Source organism: Mastacembelus armatus, chromosome 17 (genome assembly GCF_900324485.2).
Source record: "Mastacembelus armatus chromosome 17, fMasArm1.2, whole genome shotgun sequence".
Taxonomy (NCBI): Eukaryota; Metazoa; Chordata; class Actinopteri; order Synbranchiformes; family Mastacembelidae; genus Mastacembelus; species Mastacembelus armatus.
The window spans coordinates 19,645,899-19,666,467 of record NC_046649.1 but is presented as its reverse complement, the minus strand read 5'-3'; the positions used below and the strand labels follow the sequence as shown (position 1 = coordinate 19,666,467).

Sequence of the window (20,569 nt, the reverse complement as noted above, 5' to 3'; positions counted from 1 at the left end):
TTTCCTGGATCCAGGACCGTTGTTTTTTTTTTTTTTTTTCCTTCTGGGTTTGAGGACTATATTTGGCTTTCCAGTCTTCTACCAATAGTACTTCTGTCACAGGGCAGTCACAAAGCACTCAGTAATTATAACCTAGCTAGTTTTCTGCAAGGAAGGCTGACCAAAAATACTCCCACGTTGTTGCAGTGATGGGGTAAAAACTGGAGGTTTTGCCTATGTTTTCGTGGGTGAATGTGTCTATGTGTTCAGGGGAGATTGTTGTGAGTCTAATGGGTTTGCTCGTTGTTTGTCTTGGTTCCAGATGAGCACTAATGGAGAAACAGATTCCCTTAGTTTCTAGTTTCAACTTCTTAATTATGATTATCATATTTTGTCTTAATGCTGAGTATCTAAGATGTTTGACGTCACACTGGGGTTTAGGAGTGTGTCGTGGCTAACCAATTAATGGACTAACACTCGCAGCAGTAAATCAGATTCTACCTCAGTTAAGAACATACAAATAGCTTGTCTTTTTTTTTTTTTTTAAACTTTATTCTTTTCTACTTTCTTCTCTGAAGACTGTTCATGTAAGTAGTTGGAAATTAAAGTTTGGTTAAAGTGTTCACAACTGCTCAGATAATTATGATGAGCAGAGCCATAGAGATATTGCCTTGAATTAAGAGGTCACAAAAAAAAAAAGTTGGAAACCATTGACAGAGTGCAAGATGCATGAAATACATGTTTTGAGCCACCACTAGTGGTCATAAAGTTCTCAGGATGGCTTTATGCTTCAGGTTTGGGTGTTTAGTGTCTTTAGAGTTAGAAAATGTTATGGGTCTAAAATATGTACTCTCTGCCAAAGTGTCTTTACCATCCAAAGGTCAGGTTACAAGTTCAATACAAGGGCTGGACTCCTTCTCTTCAGCTAGAATTTTACATTCTGGATTAGACCTCTGATCAGCCTGAGAAGATGTGTTGGTAAACACATACCTTGTCTGGTTAATAAGAACGTTGTGTAGCTTGAACTAAAATAATAAGCAATTTAAGATGTCACTCCAAGCTAATGTGGGATGCATTTATTATTTTAGAGACTGAACTACAAAGTCAGTAAAAGTTAGAAAAAATAGTTGTTAGTGTAATCATGTTTGTTTGCAGACCTAATCATATACTGACAGAAAGTATTTTTTAATATCAGCCTGAATGCAGACAGCTTAAGGTCCTTCTAAAAAAAATCTCCAAGCGGGCTGTCACATGCATCTAGCTACTCCACCATAAAAGCCAGTGATTGATGGAGAGCTGCTGAGAAGGTTGTCCTTCTGGCAGGTTCTTCCATCTCTGTATAGGACTTCTGAAGCTGCTCTCCCTAAACACGCCTTTCTTGTCTGGTTGCTCAGTTTGTCCAGTCACACGGCTCTAGAGCCCTGGTGGTTCCAGACTTCCTACATTTCAGTTATTGAGGCCACTGTGCTCCTGGGAACACTCAAAGCACTAGAACTTGTTTATGCCTCACCATAATTTTATTGCAGATGTCTGCAGAGAATTTCTTGGACTTCTTGGCTTGGTTTTTTACTGGAGATGCAGTGTGACCTATGTACATATATAGGTGTGTGCTTTTCCAAGCATTGTCCTCTCAAGTTCTAGACATTTCTTAAGGAAAACAAAAGCAAAAACTTCCAACACAAAACTGTGCAAAAAGTGAACAGGTCTGAATGAGTTCTGAAGGCACTGTATTATCTCAACACTTCTGTGGAAAGCTGAAAGTCTGTTTATGAAAATACATTTGAAATGCTCCTTTCCATTTCTCTATACATGTGTGTTGTGTCTGCTGAACTGTGAACTCTGTGAAAAAGTCAGAAATGGCTTTACTTCTCCTTTTGAGTGGACCGTGTAAAGCAGAAATAGTCAGTGTGATGAAAGCACTGTTGTCAAAGCACATGAGCAGTGTGTCTGTTACCTAATGGTTAATAATGGACCATTCATTCTCTGTTGCTTTTTTACCACAAATATATTAAAGGGCCTTTTTGCTTTGGGCCATGGTGTGGTCCACTGTTGCCTCCATATTAAGTCAGTTAAGGTAGCAGAAATCGAAATGCTAAAATTGCGCTTATGAGATGTATTGTTAACGGATTGTTTCAGCCAATTGAAACATGTTATGCACAACATTGATATCAAGTCACATCAAATACTATATGAATGTATTAATATAATCTTTGGTTTATCCTATATGCATTCTGGCCCTTACACCGCCCTTTATGGAGTATTTTCATAGTGTGATCCGGACCATCCATGGACCTGTGTGACCGTGTGTCCCTAAACCTGCTTGCTGTGCTACAGAAAGGCCCAGCTGCTGCTGCTGCTGCTGCGACCGCTGCCGCACATGCTCTCTCAGTAGTGAAGGGATGGCAACAGCAAGCTGTCTAACCTCCACAATAACCACCTTACGTAATCACTCTGGCTAGAGACAGACCAAAATAGCCCAGACTGAACAGCCCTGCCCTCTTGTGGAGACCAGCTGCATTGACACTATACAGCTGAACCTCTAGTCAACCATGCTAGCTGTTCACTGCAGCTCACACAAACATCTCAATATTAATTTAAAACAGGTACTGCCCAAGACTTGGATTTAATCAATTATGTTGAATTTGTGGTGTGATTAAATTTGAAAATGTGTGATATATTAGCATGTATATCTGCACTTAATGGATTAATTTGTTGTTGGATTGCATTAGTGTGAAAGTAGCTCTGGGTTTTTCTTTGAGGGGATCTCTTGCCCATGGGTCAGGGTTTGGTTTTATCTGATGTGGAGTCACAAGTTACTGGCCTAAACCTGTCACTAATTTTCTAGGTTGCTGATGTGATGACATTCAGTGATTCTATGTAGTTGAGTCCTAATGACTTCCATATTTCTGTACCCTGTGGCAATGGATAAACCTTAGTGCAAAATCTGAGTCTGATCTGTTTCTCTCTGTGCAGTTTCCTGGACAGAATTGACTCTGTAAGACAGAGCGACTACACACCAACAGACCAGGTCAGTCCTCCTGTTTATCTGCTCAGCCATGAATCACCCCAAAACCTTGCATTATGTAATATTTTTTCCTCAATTGGATATCTTCACTCTTTTCATGTTTCACAGGACCTGCTGCGCTGCCGAGTGTTAACTTCAGGGATTTTCGAGACGAGGTTCCAAGTAGACAAAGTGAACTTTCAGTAGGTCTTTGCTCAGTTTTTTCTCATACAGAACACACATATGATGAGACATTTGCACTTAGATTAATCATAATTTATTCTTTGTGTTATTTAAAGGTCTCAGAAATGCTCCATCCATGCTGATAGTAATTCTCTATCAGCATCAGTAATTCTTCTCTTATACATTTGTACTTAAGGAAAGGAAAATCCTGTCCTGTCCACATGCAGTATGACATTCTTCCTTGTGCAGAAACCTTTCCTAAATTTGTCATCTTGTCCTGGCAAGAAAGCTCCCCAGTCGACTGATATGATTTCTGAGCTAGTTGAAAGTTATTCGATCACTGGTTGCAGTTATAAGAACAGCCGATGTAGGTTAGAGAAAATGTTTTGTAACTGCTTTGGTGATGTCAGATGAGATGACCCATTTCCATAGTCACAGACACTGACTTATTCTATCATCTGAAACGGGTGTTTTTAAATTATATCATTATATCATCCTGAATTGTTGGTAAAAATCTCTGGGACAGGACTTTCCTTTGGGTGTGTGTGTTTTTTGTTTTTTTTTTTTAAATTTTATTTTACTATTCAGCCTTGATAACATTTAAACTTGAAGCCTGGACCACACAAGGTACTGAGTCTGTGCAAAGAATGCTGTTTTCATATTATTTATTCAGTAATTCGTTATTCATGCACCCAGGTTTTGTCTGAGACCTGATATGAGAAGCAGATTTCGCTTTTGTGCTAATCAAAATAAATCTTTAGTTGAATAATTGCTGAAATAAAACTGTGTGCAACTCTCCTGAGGGCCAGGCGAATACAGTACAGTATGTACCTGACATCCTTAGTCCTGTCCCACAATGGATGTGAACTCTATAACCACAAGAGGGCAGCAGCGAGTGTTGTTGTTGTGTCTGAGACTGACACTGTTTCATCTCCTCCATAGCATGTTTGATGTTGGGGGCCAGAGAGATGAAAGGAGAAAATGGATCCAGTGCTTTAACGGTGAGACTCTGAGCTTTTTTGTTCTTCTTTTTCTCTGGATAGCCACAGTGTACCCCCTGGACCAACACATTGCCCTCCTATCACATCCCGCCTGTCTTAAAGGGTTTTTTTCTGCCAGCTTTGCTGTCACAACACTTGTTTTTTGGCTGTACCCTGGATATCAAACAGCTGCCCAGGCCCTATATTTATTGAGCATCTAAGAATTACTTTTAAGAAGTCTTTAATGTACCAGCTCATAAGCCCTTATTTATTATTTATTCTTCAGATTGTGAGTTTGTGTAAAATTGAAAGACACGTATCATTCTTTCACTTCAGTCCAAATGCTTACTCTTGAAAGTTTGATAATTATGGGCTCTGATATGGTACCTCTCCTCTCCTTCTAGACGTCACTGCTATCATCTTCGTGGTGGCCAGTAGCAGCTACAACATGGTAATAAGGGAAGACAACAACACCAACAGGCTACGGGAAGCCCTGGACCTTTTCCGCAGTATTTGGAACAACAGGTGAGACAGAAACATGAATGTAGCGTGAGCCGAATGATTTTTTTTTTTTTTTTTTTTTTGATTCTGGATCCACATTTCGCCTTGATATTCCTCAACCACGAGAAGCTTAAATACAACTTTTTAGTTACAGAGAGCTATTACTTTAAAATTCAGCGCCATGAAGCCTGGTGTTGACCACTCTAAGATCAGTGCTAATATTTAGTCTCCATCGTATTTGTTTTTCAGATGGTTACGCACTATATCGGTCATATTATTCCTGAACAAGCAGGACATGTTGGCTGAGAAAGTATTAGCTGGAAAATCCAAAATTGAAGACTACTTCCCTGAATATGCTCGCTACACCATACCAAATGAAGGTTTGTGGGGCACAAACTCATTACTCAGACACACACATTTTACCATGTTACATCAGTCTGTGTTAACTTTTAACCTCTTTCAGCAACTCCTGAACCTGGTGAAGACCCAAGGGTGACGAGAGCTAAGTTCTTCATCCGAGACGAGTTCCTTGTAAGTATATATCTGTACAAAGGTGGTATACTACTAAAAACATTACTCTATAACCTAACAAATGTGAAGAAAATATGATTTTATAATATGATTTTATATAGAGTTTTTCAAATAAAACTTGAGAGAGCGATATGTTCCAGGCAAATAATCCTCAAAGTCATAGGTAGACGTCAAAATGGGTGCAGTACCGACGTACATTTGTTCGTGGTACAGACCATGTGATGTCCCTCTGATGTACAGTATCTCACAGTAGTGAGTACAACCCTCACGTTTTTGTAAATAGTTTTATATCTTTTCATGTAACAACACTGAAGAGATGACACTTTGCTACAATGTAAAGTAGTGAGTGTACAGCTTGTATAACAGTGTAAATTTGCTGTCCCCTCAAAATAAATGAAAATGTATATCCCGTCTCTTTCCCCTCAGCGGATCAGCACTGCAAGTGGTGACGGCAGACACTACTGCTATCCCCACTTCACCTGCGCCGTGGACACAGAGAACATCCGGCGGGTGTTCAACGACTGCCGGGACATCATCCAGAGAATGCACCTGCGGCAGTATGAACTCTTGTGATGGGAGACCGCCTCTGTCAGCCTTCTGTGTTTTTCTCCGCCATTCTGCATCCTTGACGAACTCCCACCCCCATTCCACCTTTCTCTCCCCTCCCCTAAACAAACCCTTAACACCCCTGACCCCCACTTTACCCCCCGTCGAGGACTGAAGTACTACTGAAGTGTGTCAAATCCTCTTCCTCTTAACTTCTTAGCTTTTTGTACTTCTTTTATTCTCTCTTGAGACCGATTTGTCCCCATTTTACAGATGTAAAATGAACGCTGGGGAACAAAGTTGCCGCGTGCCGCTTCGTTTTTGTTTTTCTTTTACTCCTTCCTTTTTAATGCCTTGATTTTTGTCATTCCACTAAGCCTTGGGCTACCTCCTTTTTTTGCCCCTTCATGAACCTGTTTTTTGGCTTTGTCATTGGACCTGGACTGGTGGGTGAAACACACCTACAGGACCTCAGTGCAGAGGCAGTGTGAGTGTGTGTGTGCGTGATGAAAAATATGCGTATGTGTGTGTTTATGTTTGTGTGTCACTTGCCGGTTACAGCTGGCATCACCACCACAACTTTTATCCCCCCCCCCTCTTTTTTTTTTTTTTTTAAATTGCCCTGCCACCCCCCCGACCTGCTTCGTCTCTGTGTGGAAGAAGGCCGGACGCTGAAGAAGAAACCGGAGAAGACGGAGGGAAACCAAGCGGATGAAGAGACAAATGCACTTTGCATCAGGTTCCTTAAGAACTTTTGTTGTTGTTGTTGGTTTTTTTTTTTTTTTTTTCTCCAGAGGAAGCATACACACAATGTAGCATCACAATATTTATTACCCTATCACGATGTTAGCTTGCCGAGCTGCAGGGTGGACCGAGCAGCCGAGAGACATGTGGAGCGATAGTTTAATGACCGGAGGGGGGCAGGAAATATGACCACGACAGGAAGAAGGATTTAAATGAAGAAATAGGGACTGAGCTCTCTGCACCTTAGCCCTGATGCCTCCACGGACTCGGATCTGCCTCCCTTTTCCACACAAACCATCCTTTTAGCTTAGAGATACTGATGGGGGAGGAGGGAGAGAAATGTATTGATCTTTTTTGTTTTTTTTGGGGGGGGGGGGGGGTTTTTGTTAACTTGTACACTGTGCAAGGTTGAATTATCCTGTACAGACTGTAAAATGTAATATTATTTTGTACAACTTAATTGAAAGAAAACAAATCTACTTGTAGATCTTTGTGCCTTGATTATGGCTGTACCTGTAAATGAGCTCAGATGTAAGTATGTTTTCGACTGCGCTGTACAGCTTGATGTCAAACTCTATCAGCAGCGGAAGACTGCGGGTAGGGGACTTTCTCTGTAGAGTTTAGTTTTTTCTGGTTTATAAAAAAAAAAGAAATGCTGTTTAGTAAAAAATAAAAAATAGGGAAAAAAATCCTAAAAACCTGTATACATTATGCAAATTAACCACTTACCTGCAGTGAAGACCAGATGTTGCAGCGCCATGCCTTTTTTCTTTTCTTCTATTGGTTTTATTTTTCCTCTTATGTTTTTTTTTTTTTTTTTTTTTTAAGTTTTATTTTGAATTCCACAGCTTTAAACAAACATTGGAAATCCATTGAAAGTGTCCAAATTGCAACCTGGTGTTGTTTTAATAGGAACCAACGTTTTTGTTTTTTTTTTGTTTTTTTTTTTTCGATATGAAGTGTGTGAGATCTGTACTGATGTGTGCGTGTGTGTGTGTGTGTGTGTGTGTGTGTGTGTGTGCCTGTGCGCATGTGTACATAAAACATAGACTCAGACACATTGTGCGTGTGTGTGTGTGTGTGTGTGAGAGAGGGGGAGTGTGCGGTGTGTGTAAAATTTTATAAATGTATGTACATGTAAATTTATAGGTCTATATAAATATATATGTACAATTATACATGTTTAATTATGTGTGTGCCTAGGTGTACATACCTATGTATGTATACGGTAAATATGTATACATACACACATAGGAAAGCATGTTTAGAATGGAGATGAATAAATGAGAGTGTGCAATATTAGTAATTCTTTGGTCCTTTGGAGCCATACCTAATGGCACAGGCACTATGAATGTGTGAGCAGCACCCAACAAGAAAAGCTCTTCTCCTTGTACAAACAGCATCAGCCTTTTCTTCTGCTACAGTACACGTCTATCCCCAAAAGAGTGTGAACTGACTGGAGGTGCAAACACCTTGTTTGGCCTGGGAGGATAATTAAATGACATTTTTATTTTCTTTAAATAAAGAGGCACATTAGAGGACTTTGCTTTATTTCCATCTTGGTGTCCAGATTTTGTTTTTTGTGGTTGCTGCAGTGGCATTTATGTGAGAGGCTCATACACAGATAGACTAAAAATGTTTTCTTTTTTTTTTTTGCTTACAGTGAGCTAAAAGTAATGTCAGTTTTTTGAAACTTTCAGAGATGTGTTAATTCAGCTGAATGATCATTCATACACCTTACAGACAGGTGTTTATTTCGCCTTGTCTCAAAGATATAAACTGCATTGACAAAATATGAAAAACATCTGTCAATGCAATGCAGAGTAGAGTTCAATAATATGAGCTACGGCCTCCTCCCCGAAACAGTTTCAACAACACTGTGATGAAGGTGTTGCAGGGCTATTGCATTAGATTGCGTTATTTTAGCTAGGTAGACCTAATACTGGCTCCTTAGTGTATACACCTGAGCAAGGCTGGTAATCCATAGATAGATTAGATTAGATTAGATTAGATTAGATAGATAGATAGATAGATAGATAGATAGAAATATTTTATTCATCCCAAACTGGGAAATTCCACTGTTGCAGCAGCAATTTACGGGCACTCGACACAAACACAAATCTCACAAGAAAAAGAAAAATATAAGAAATTATTTAAAAAGATAAAGGAATATATAAATTATATACAATATACAATAAGTGTACAAATTTAAAGAGAGACTGTATGCAAATATTGCCAGTTCAAACAGTCAGTCCAGAGTGTTATCTGACACAAAGATGATGTGTTGTACAGACTTATGGCATGAGGAATTTTATATACAAAATACAACAAGTGTGCAAATTTAAAAATGTGCAAATATTACCAGAGTATCTTTAGCATCTTTATTGTGTTTCAGCTGACTTTTACATTATGACACAGAGTTTGTTTGTTCAGATCACGCTATGCCCCATCAGTGATTTTGGTTGATTAGAGCACAACTCCAGTCTGAAGTCTAGTCTGTCCAGTCTGAAGTTAGTCACAGCTACAGGCGTTTTTCACTGAACATGATCTGTCGTGTCACAGCAGGGTGTAACTTTACATAGGTGTAAATCAAACGATTGTTGCCTGATTTCCATTTGGTCCTGGTGTTGTGCACACTGCCTCACTGCCCCATGGTCAGGTCGTACTGGGGCCCTTGAACAGGATGAAGACATTGTTAATGTTAATGTTAATGTTAATGTAAACACCTGCACAAAATGAAACATGATTTCTAAAAATGTAGGCATTATATTTGAAAACTAGCTCAGTTGTACATTGTATTACTTTATTAATAATACAGTAAACATACATGGTGATGGGGTAGCGTAATAAAAACTATCAGGGCAAATATAACCGTATGTCATGTTGTCAGTATGTATCATGATACAGTATATTTTTAGGCACAGGTACAGATATTAATAATAATGATTGTGTTCCAGTGAGAGCATGAACAATACCAGGACCATGAAACGAAGCTGTTAAATTTCAGTCATCAGTATTTTTCTACTGCAACATATCAAAATGTCTTCTGTGAAAAATGACCGTACGTTCAACCTGAGCTGTGCTCTAATCAACCAAAAATAACTGCTGGTGTGCAGGGCCATTAGCCTCCACCCTCACAGGTGTTTTCGGCTTCTGGCTCATTAGACTTCTGCTCAGGCTGAAGGTTGTCAGACACTACGCTGGGAAATAACAGAAGGAAAGTGGACTTTGTGTGCTAATCAACAAATTCTGGGCAGGTTTTGAGTATGTAGCAGGGTCACAGTGAAAATTAAGTAAACTTAATTCAAATGCTGATGTTTGCAGCTGGAAAATACTATTTGTGGATGATAGTGAAACAAAAGACTTATTGTTTTATGTTTAACTGGAACATGTAATTCTACAATGGCAGTATAGAATCGTTGGGAGTGCATTGTTTATGTATTTTTATGTACCTAAAACTACTAAGAGCATTACCACAATCTACTAAATGTCAGCTGGCTGAATAATGACTTACCAATCGTTGACACAAAACAAATACGAACTATCTAAAAAGATCCTTCATACTTTAAAGTAAAGAACACAAAAAATGTCTAAATCGCCTTAATTACTTTTTATTACCATGATATTAGGTCCATCTGGTATTGTAGTCCAGTTAGTGTTTCTGCTATGAGAGCTATGACTGTGGATGACTGGTTATAGTGCACATCAGCCTGTGGTTCCCCACTATAAACGTCAGAAACACACCTTACGATTCAGATCCTTTATTATTTACAGTTCATCAGAAAGACTTCAACGGTTTGGCAAAAAACCTCACAAACATTTGGCACAGAAAGTCAGCGATAAATATATTCAGATATACATCATAAAAACAGCAAAAAACCTGGTTCAGATGTAGCAACAGAAATGATGAGTATGTTTACATCAGATCACAATTAAAAACGTCAGCGAAGAGACACAAACCACCAATGTACATCTGACATTACCACCTTAAATAAACCAGGGACAGGTAGTATTTACATATGTACTTGTCTGATTTGTGCTGCTTAATGCCACGTGTGCTTTATATTATTCCAGACAAAAGTGTTGTAAAGTCAGTGACAGTCACTTTACAGCGATTGAAAACTTCCTGATGCAACAACCTCCACCTGCCTGGAGCTTCCAAGGACAGTAAAACGAACAACACTCTTGTCTGATAACTATTTGTCCACATGACCATTTATCCACATCATCTGCTTTGTCATCACAGGCTACAACATCACGTCATCATCAATATCAGAAGTGATAAACTTTGAGTCCTTTAAAGACATTTAAAATACATGTTAAAATACACGTCCGTCACAGTGGACAAACAATTTGTGCTGAACAGATTTTAGGCCCATTCAAAGGAGGAGCGTCACATTTGTAAATCTTCACATCACATATTTACCAAATCCACTGCATGGCTCTGTCCCAGAGTACTCTGGGTAATGTAGTTCACAGAGATTTGTGCTTCCCCAGCAGACAGAGGCTGAGGCACTGCAGCAGGCCTTTCATCCACAGGCAGTGAGCCAGCAACAGCAGCAGCAGGCAGGCACCGGCCGAGCAGTAAACACTGATCACCGTGCTCTCCTCCGGCAGGAAGCACTTGGACAGAGCGTAACTGCTGGGCGACACCGACGCCTGTCAGGGGTTAGAACAGGACAACATTGCTGGTGAGGATGATGCTGATTGTTACTTGCCCCTTCAGACACCAGGGGGCACCCAAAAACTGAAAATCTCAACTCTTCAAATGTTTTAATTCAGACAGTCTGTTTTTATAACAGTGACAGCATGATTTAAGGGTGCTCTAGCCTTTAAGGGTGCTCTAGCCTTTTTGGCATTCTTTTTTAAAAATCTGAGAGCAACATAACATAACACAAAGAAATTTAGTAGCTTTTCTAGAGCTTCAGTCATATCACATGATCTTTACTTATCGTAAATGTTCAAATTGCAAAATGGACAAGATCCCCTGAGGTGCCGAGAGAGAGGGCAAAACAAAATCTACTGATTAAGACCATGTGATATGGATGACAGCTCCAGACCTGCAGTTGAACTGTTTTCTGTTCAAGGTACAGAATGGACAAGAGCCAAGATGACACATCTTGCATTTACATCTTTGTATAGTAATGAGAACACTGTTTTACCATGAAGTCAAGACAAGACAAACAGTACAGCACAGTGAGATTTCACGTCTTATATTGTGTCTGTGCTCACCAGGATGAAGCTGGGGTTATTTCTGTTCCTCCAGCTGAAAGACGGCACGCTGATTTCTGGGTACTTGTTGTCATGGAGAACCTCACATCCGCTGTGGGTGTGTCCGCTCAGGATGAGGCGGGGTTTAAACCACTGCAGCAGCTGAGAAGAGAAACCCACATCCAGCTCAGAGACCAGTTGCTGCTGCCTTACATCATCGTTTCATCATCTTCACGTCTGCCGTATGTGTCTATTTCTGACAGCAGGCTGTTGTACTGTATTTTAATTGGATATACCTGCTTCAGAAGACATCGCTGCTTTTGATAGGGGAAGAGAAATCCTCAGCACAGGTGGTGAGATGAGGCTGCAGAGTACTCACCCTCTGAGAGGCCTCCTTGGACAACACATCATACTTCTCCCTGAACAGCAAGTGGCGCTCTTCAGGCGGTGCAGCATCCAGTCCTGTGCAGCCAGCGTCACTCACCCTGTACAGAGGATAGTGCTGGAGAGCAACATGCACATGATTAGCTTCAGTTTTTACTGATTTTTAATTTTGCTCGTTGGGCAGGATTAATGTGCAGCAATGATCGAAGGAGAGTTTGGTCCAAATATTGTGCTTCAACAACAAAACTGGACTCATGAAATTTAAACAGTCAGTAGCTTAGCTGACCAACAGTAAATGAATCATGACGACTGTGTTTAATTTAAAAAGTGTTTCATTATGGAAGAATAACATGAAGATTTGCTGCTCTTCTCTTTCTGTCCTCTTGTATATGATTGTAAACTGAGCTACTTTCTCTGTCTAGTCTCGGTCCATGTTTTTCACAGTTTTCTGACATTTTATGGACTGAATGATTAATAAATGAAATAAACTTAGAAATGACAGATCAATCAATAGTTTTAGAGCTAATGAACACAAAATATTTCACCACCAAAGAAGTCTACTGTTTTAAAACCACATGTTTATTCCTCCCTGCAGTAGCTTTAAGATTAACAAATGACCTATTTCCACACATTCTGACAGTTTAATTATTATCTGTAAGGCCTGTTCCAAATCAAGGTCCAAGCTTTATGATTTTTACAGAGTTAATATTTAAACCCAAAACGGCTGCACAGCTACTTCAAACGGAACAAGATGATCTTTGCATTAGTTTAAATTCAGCCTAACATGTGTGGCACCGTGGAGCTTCACCTCACATAGAATAATTAAGAATAAGTCATTAACATGAATCTGATCCATGAATAAATTACTGAGCAGAACTATGAGGCTTAGTCTCAGGGGCCAAAGGGTCAGGGGGCACATGGGACAGGAACTGAATGTTACTGAACTCAGCTGAAAGGCTGCAAAGAGCCTGGCTTTAGATTTTCAGTCAGAAAAGAGACGCAGCAGACGCAGATGTGATTCACCTGTAACATGATGGGAGCTGCAGGAGGATAAAGCTGTGAGCCTTCGCAGCTGTCCATCACGCCGCTGCCGCCAGACTGCAAGTTCTGCTGAGAGGAAAACAAAGAATGCATCAGCTGTCTTGTCCATGAGCTCACACAGCCCCTCCAAACGCCAGTCACCATTTTTACTTCATATCTCTCCACTCCTGCTGTTTCCAGACATGTTTGCTGTTTGCAGGAAGAAGAAAGAGAAAATAGCCGTCACACAAACACAACATGCATAAAAAGAGGAAAACACCTGCTCCAGATACCATATAAAAGTATCAGTGATGTGTTTTTTCCTTCCTCCTCACTCAGTGCCAGTCATTCACACGTCATGAGCACTGGTGGCAGAGTGTGTTCCAGGTGCTGACAGTGTGAACGTGTGCTGCTGATTTTCCGAAACTCCCCCGTACCTGAAGGGAACAGTTGAGGTCTCTGGATAGTTTGATCAGCTCCTTCTCCACCGACTGGCAGATGGGACACCCGTCACCGTGCAGGGCCACACTGTTCACCAGCAGAAAACTGCAGACACAACAACAGTCTCAGTAAATCTGCCATAAAAATACAGAGGCAGCAAAGTGAAGTCATTTTATAGATCTAAACATTTTCTTCTAGGTTTAACAAAAACTACTATTCACTTAATTATTTTGGAAATAAAAAAGTATTGTTTTCAACAATCCTTTTTCAGATGTTTACTTTCTTTTGTTACATATTTTTGTATTTATTTACTGAATGATCAGTTTCAATTAAAAAAAGATATTTAATTTTTTGACAGGAAATGAAAATATATATTCTGGGTTGCAGGAAAAAAGTAACGAAAATAAGTGATTTCTGTTGGCTTCTTTCTTTTTCTTCTGAGAATCTGTACTGATGTTAGTACAGTGCGTTTCCAAGCACCAGGTATCATGAAATCATAAATTTGTTATATAATTTCCATTCACACTTTCTTCAGAGCACAGCGTCTCTGAAAACCCCCTAAAAAGCTTTAATTTGGCACAGACCGACTCGGGGGATTGAACCTGCGACCTCAGATGCTCCAGGTTCACAGTGTGTCACATCATCCTCCTGTCACTCACTTGACTCCCTTTTTCGTGACAATCCTGGTGGAGGAGGCGTTGAAGACCTTCTCGAAGCGCTGCAGCTTGAACCAGTCCATCCTGCAGGGAGACACAACACAGCTCGTCACGCTGCACAAAAACCTGCTGCTCGGGCTGACACGTCTGTCTGTCGTGCACTGTTACATAAGCACTGTGCCACTTGCCGCATGAGTGATCCCACAATTCTGAATCACTTATTATCAAATACTAAACTGTGGGATGATTTTTATGCAACTCATTGCATTTGGTGTCTCTGCTGCTTCCCATGAGAAATAGAGACAAGCTGTTTGTGACAAAATGAGAGTTACATACAAGGCATGAGCACAGTAAATGCAACATCTCTGCAATACAATGCAATTGAATATGACAACAATAAACATACAGGCTCAAAAATGACCCTAGAATTAATCGGAGATAGAACATTTAAAAAGTTAGATATATGAGATCTCCACAGGATTACTTTTCAGTGTAGACTTTTGCAGTTCTGTTGCTTTCTTTACTACATTTGTTTTGTTTGTTCATCTTTTGTGCTCATAAGAGTCTCACAATAACACTCTTCAATCCTAGAAATACCTGAGTTCAGGCTAAGAAGTTAAAGTCATTACCTACGTGACTGGTTTCTAATCTGAGGGTTGTGTTGCTTCCAAAAAGTTCAAAATGATTTAAATGAATTATATAAATTTAGCAGAAAAACCAAAAACATTTATCTTTGCTTCGTTTTTAAAATACTGGAGAAGCTGAACCCACAGCCAAGGTCTACCTTGTGTTGTCACTGCTTTTTAATTATATTATCAGCTGCCAAACACTGGGAATGAACAAGAGCTCTTTTTGTTTCTCTTTAGTAATGTTTGTAATGTTTAATATGGCATGTTTGAATGAAATTTTAATTGTCTTTCCTCACAGCTTTTTTAAATCAGTGCCTGGTGATGAAAATGTGTAAAGGTGCATTTTCATCTGTTGGACACTGGCACTTTGTATGTATGTATGTGGATTATAGGCAATTTGGTCATTCTCTTCTTTTTAAAAACAGAAGGTTCTGCTGTAAAAACAATCCAGGTATGAAGCACAAATAGCGTAAACTACAGAAACCTTAACATTATACTGTCTCAGGACATTTAAAACGTCTGGTTGCTTTTCTTGTTTTAAACATGGGTCCAAAGACAAAGCAAGTGTCTAAAGATCAAAATACAAAATCTGTTGTACTTAAAGCTGAATCCCACAAACTGCAGATGTGTGTTAAAGTGTCAGGATTTAGCTGGTGCTTTTTTTCTCTAATAAATCACACAACAAAACACAAACAAAACAGCTATGCATTAGTCTCCCTATGTTCTCCTACTGTTCTACTCAAATTGTTCCCTACTAAAAATATCAATCATTTGAGTGAGGGCACAAATATATAGTTTTATTTAACTTTATAAAACTCGGTCATTTCCTATACCCACAGAGAATTGTAGTTTCCAGCAGACATTAGTCAAAAGCCAGCTGACCTTTTCCAGTGTTAATCAAAGGTGGCCCTCTCCCATCAGTTCTAAATAACTGGGCTATATTGTGGTTATTGTCAGCATGTGCAAAACACAAGCAAACGCATCAAAGTCAAGTGGAAGAACTTTGAATGTTTATTTGCCCTTTAAGTGACTCTACCAGAATACGTATGACCCACGCTCTCTGGGGTCCTTGAATGCCTCCACTGTAACGAGCACCTGTGTTCACCTGGCCTTCAGGTGTTAGCACCAGTTTGGTATCCTCATCAGTAAAACTCTTGATTAGACCCAAACAAAGGTGACGTGTTGGTGAGTAGGAAATTTTGTTATGTTTTCACTGTCACATTCCTCCTACACCTGAATTCACAATTAGTCTAAAACCAAAGTGCTAATGAATTACCACAGCTGCTGCAGACCCTCTGACAAGAAACCATTTTGTTTCATGTGTTAAACAAGGAGAGAAGAAGACTCCGAACAGAGAGGAGGAACGGAAGCAACAGGATCTGTCAACTATCTGTCAGCTCAGATGGAAAAGGTGAGCAAATCTGTAAACAGCTCATTCATCATATTTGGATCAATCTGTTTCATTTTGCTTCAATTATTCACAGTGGAAATTTGTATAATCTGGTGTGAGTCCTGTAGCCTCATAATGAATATTAATACAACTACAATAATAATAATATTGACAATTATGACGACTCATATGTGATTACAGTCTGAAATATTTCTTGTCGACATGGTTTCTGTTTAATAATGAGTGAACTATTTGTTAAAACAAGATGCATATAAATAATCATTAGGCCTCGCTTACAGTTGTGAAGGTGAAAAATACATACAGGGAGATAATGAGTGAGTGGTATTATATTTATATTTATCATTAGTAATTATCATACAGGCAAATCATTGGCTCCACACTGATAAGATGCCTTTTTTATTTTTATTTGAGGCCCTGCCACTGAGACGCTCCCTGAAAGTCCCTGAGGGCCAGTGTACACGTGTCGCTCTAGTGAGTCTTTACAGCTGCAGGGTGTGAGACTGACTCAAAATAAAACACAGCATGTGTGTTCACAGCACTGGAGGAACATCGTTTATGTGTTTTGAATTGATTTTGGAGGAATAAGCTGTATGAGGAGTGACAGATGAGTCAGTTCATTGTTGGTTTTGTTTTTTTCCATGGGGTTTTTAACCGTGAAGAAATAAGATATCGCCATAAAACCAGTGTCCCTCCAGGTTCCTACAGTTTGGCCCTGACTCCATGTCCTGAGTCCAGCCCAATGAAATCCCTCCCAACTGGCTCACAGTCAAATATTTTCTCAAAACTTACATAACGGGGACAAATTCCTTGTGTTCTGCTGGAGTGTGATAGTTTGAGGCTTTTATTGACATTTCTCTGGCAGCCAATAACTTCCTTCTTACCAAAATGTCGTGATTCAAAGAGAACACAACCAGACGTCTGTTATAAGATCCGTCTGTAAGTGGACACAAAAATCATCATGCCGTGGAGCTCTGAGCTCTAACTCAGTGAAATCAGTTTGTTCTCTGAAGCCTCTGTATCACTGATGAAGCAGGCTGCACCCTGGACTAAAGGCTGAACAATAAAACAGTAAAGCAAGTCCTTACTCGTAATGGAAACCGATGTCATGGTTTCCAACCAGTACAACCAGTTCTGTGTCAGTGGAGTGTCTGAACATCCTGTGGAAGCGGCGCACGTCGTCCTCCCAGTGCTGCGGAGAGACAACACAGACGCAGCTGAAGCAGGTTTCACTACAGGACTTTTAATAAGAAAAAACTCCCCTGGGAAGCTCATGAGACTTAATGGGATCTCTAAGGGGTCACCCAGCGGACCCCGTGGGCAGCTGAGCCGCGCTGCTTTGACTCAAGACTCCAGATTCAATTTTGCACCTGCAGGGGCTGAAGCTGCACACAGGAGACCTTTAATTACACCACAGCTGTGGGTTTACATGATGCTTTTCATACTGATGACTCTGAATAACTCCCTGATGCTGCATTTAATTAGTCCTGGAACAATCAGTCTATCTTTAGATGATCATTTATAGAACTGATTCATCATTGTAAGTAAAAAAAAAAAAAAAGACAAATGTTCTGCTTGTTCTTTATTTCATGTCATTCATCAGGCAGAACCGTCAAAGATTTGTTGGTTTCTGGTTCTGGTTGTGTTGACTTTGCTTTTTTTATGTCATTTTGAATTAATATGTAACTTTAGGTTTTAGGTCAAACATCGACTCAAATGACGAGTGGAGAGTTGGAGAGATGTGACTGAAATTGAACAAATGTCAGCACCACAAATCTCTGACCAACAACAAGCTCCTGAAAGTAAAGCGTCCAGCTGTCCGACAGCTACTGTCAGAAACTTTGACTCCCAATAAAAGACGACTTCTGGTGAGAGCATCTGTTGTTGTGCTGATAATTTGATTCCTGGCTACTTCCTTCCTGCCAAAACGCTCAGTTCACAGCAGCTCGAAACCACAGTGTGAGGAGTTCAGCCCTGTATCGCACAGAACAGGCCTTATTATTATTTTTCACTATTTTCTGGCAACAAACATTTGTCAGTCAAGAAAACAACGATGAGATTAGAACTAATACTGGCTGCAGCCCTGGTGTCATTGTTCTCTCTGTGAATTCACACATTTGACTGCTTCTCTCAGGGAAAAGTCAAACCAGAATACAAATTAGAAGAGACGGAAAGCAAGTGTGAAAATGAATGAGGAAGCTGACAATAGACCACAATGGATTTCCTGTCATAACCAGGCTTCTTTCTGTGCTGCACTTCCTCTTTCTTCTGTGTGGCTTGATGGATCCCATTTGACAATCCAGTCTGAGAATTCCCACAGGGGTTTTTCCTGAGGCAGGATGGATGAACGCTACCATGGAGGGCTGAGAGGATGCAGGCTGCAGCTGTTTGGTGTTTTCCTCTAAACCTGCAGCCTCTCGGCCTGGATGGTACAAGGTGGTGAAGATGATGATGATGGGGGGGGGGGTGACCTGAGAGCACTGGCCCCTGATCTGCATCCCACAGTGTTTTCTCACAAGCATCACCTGTACAAAAAGCACTGAGGGCTTTGGGGAGACAGCAACAAGGAGAAGAGGGAGCTCTACGTTACCTTCTGGGAGCTCCACTTGCCTTCGTCGAAGATATCGCCGAGAATAAAGACTATCTCTGGCCTGAGCAGCCACACAGCGGTCTGGAAAGCCCTCTCCATCTGCCATTCCCTGTGCGTTTGGATACATAGGTCGGCGTCATTTGTTTGTTTTTGTTTACAAATCCCTCCTGCAGAGCCTGGACGAACAGACACAGCTGTGATTGAAATGAAAATAGATGAGGTTACCTCCTCAGCTTGTCGAACCAGTGTCCCCCGACGGCTCCCAGGAGGTGCGTGTCCGACAGCACCATAGCGCGGACCGCTGAGTCCATCGGTCGCCCGTCGATGCCCTCTTCGCCCCGGGCATGGTTGATCTTCGGCCAGGCGCACTTGAGGATGGTCGGGAAGTAGATGATATACTCGCAGAAGAAGAAAGCACCGCTGACCACGAGAATCAGCACCGCCGCGACCATCCATCTGACGCTAAATCTCGGCATTTCTTTGTTAATCGGCATTTGGGATGCCCTGAACTGGCGCACTGGTGATGATGGAGCGGTTCATGAGGCATCTTCCCCTCTTCGGACCCGGCTGATTAGGTTTCCAGCCCCGTGATGCTCATGGCGAGTCCGGTGTGAGGATCGAAAAGCTCCGTGTCGAGTCCGGCTGATTCCAAATTAAAAGAAAAAGTTAAAAATATCAGCTCTCTGCTTCTGGAGAGCGAGAGAAGAAACCACCCGCAGTTTCGCAATAAAAGCTCCTCACTGCTTTGAACGATCAAGCCGCAGACACGACTTCCGGTGGTCGTTTTTCAAAATAAAGCCACAGGGATCAGAGGCAAAACTGATGGACAGTAACAAAAGTACATTTACTGCACTAAAAAACAGTTTTATGCTATTTTATACTGTAAAGGTGAATTTGTCTAACGTGGACAATAAGCTCAGCCTTTATTCTATGTTCTATAAAACCGTGAACACGTTTTTATATTCTCTCATTGATAAATATGGTTTGAAATGGGCAAAGCCATAGATGTTCTGAAATACGAGAAATGTGTTAGACATTTATATGTATATATATCAAAGACGTCTAACACACACACACACACACATATATATATATATATACACACACACACACACACATACACACATAATCTCCTGTCATTTGCACCGTTTCCAAACTACTTCTTATTCCACTACACTTATTTGGAAGCTGTTATTTTTACAGCATAAGATTACATGCGAAGTTTGTGATGATTATAGAAAACATGATGCATAGTTGTACCTTAAAATACCTGAACCAGAATATAAATGTATAAAATTGGCTTTAAGTGACAGTAAAGTAGAGGTTAACTGACGTTGGACTAAACAATCAAGCTAAATTCATTTAGTGGATCCACGTTTTGTATTAAAAGTAAAGGAAGAGACCTGTGTTACTCCCTAATGATTAAAAACCTGACAAACATGAGTCTATTCATGTAGTTAAATCTGTACATGTATTAGGTTTTGTTCTTGTGTGCAGCTGCTAACTTGACTGTTTTTTGTTGTTTTTGTTTTTTTGTGTATGTGTGTGTTTTTCGGGGAGGAGGTGAGTTGGAGACCAGGTTTGTAGAAGACAGACCAAAAGCAAGTATATTTCAGTAAAGTAAGAGTTATTTAAATCCAAGTTAAGTCTGAGAAATATAAAACTACTAACAAATCTGGGGATTTACCAGTAAACCTGGCAACTGTCCACACAGACAGACAAATACTAACAGGAGGAAAGGGGCCAACAACTATGGGACAAA

The 20,569-nt window shown here is 40.3% G+C and overlaps 2 protein-coding genes across 4 annotated transcripts in view; one reads left to right on the top strand and one right to left on the bottom strand.

Moving 5' to 3' along the window:
- The window catches only part of LOC113134511 (guanine nucleotide binding protein (G protein), alpha activating activity polypeptide, olfactory type), a 37,186-nt gene extending 29,172 nt beyond the window's left edge, over positions 1-8,014 (top strand). For both annotated transcript variants that reach the window (XM_026313921.2, XM_026313923.2), the window contains exons 6-12: positions 2,953-3,007; positions 3,113-3,186; positions 4,109-4,167; positions 4,551-4,671; positions 4,897-5,027; positions 5,111-5,178; positions 5,605-8,014. In XM_026313921.2, coding sequence (XP_026169706.1) covers positions 2,953-3,007; positions 3,113-3,186; positions 4,109-4,167; positions 4,551-4,671; positions 4,897-5,027; positions 5,111-5,178; positions 5,605-5,751 — 655 coding nt within the window. In that variant the 3' untranslated portion in view covers positions 5,752-8,014. The remainder of the gene's footprint in view (positions 1-2,952; positions 3,008-3,112; positions 3,187-4,108; positions 4,168-4,550; positions 4,672-4,896; positions 5,028-5,110; positions 5,179-5,604) is intronic.
- A 2,199-nt stretch (positions 8,015-10,213) lies between these two features.
- mppe1 (metallophosphoesterase 1) lies at positions 10,214-19,559 on the bottom strand. Of its 2 annotated transcripts, none has more exons than XM_026314203.2 (9): positions 19,033-19,559; positions 18,808-18,916; positions 17,306-17,409; positions 14,184-14,264; positions 13,521-13,629; positions 13,087-13,173; positions 12,059-12,181; positions 11,701-11,841; positions 10,214-11,127 (listed from the first exon to the last, which is right to left on the bottom strand). In XM_026314203.2, exons 1-9 carry the CDS (start codon positions 19,299-19,301, stop codon positions 10,942-10,944), a joined length of 1,209 nt encoding a protein of 402 aa, XP_026169988.1. In that variant the 5' UTR covers positions 19,302-19,559; the 3' UTR covers positions 10,214-10,941. The 2 variants fall into 2 exon arrangements, with proteins under 2 accessions (XP_026169988.1, XP_026169989.1); XM_026314204.2 differs by having other exon boundaries at positions 13,087-13,170.
- Positions 19,560-20,569: the final 1,010 nt, after the last annotated feature.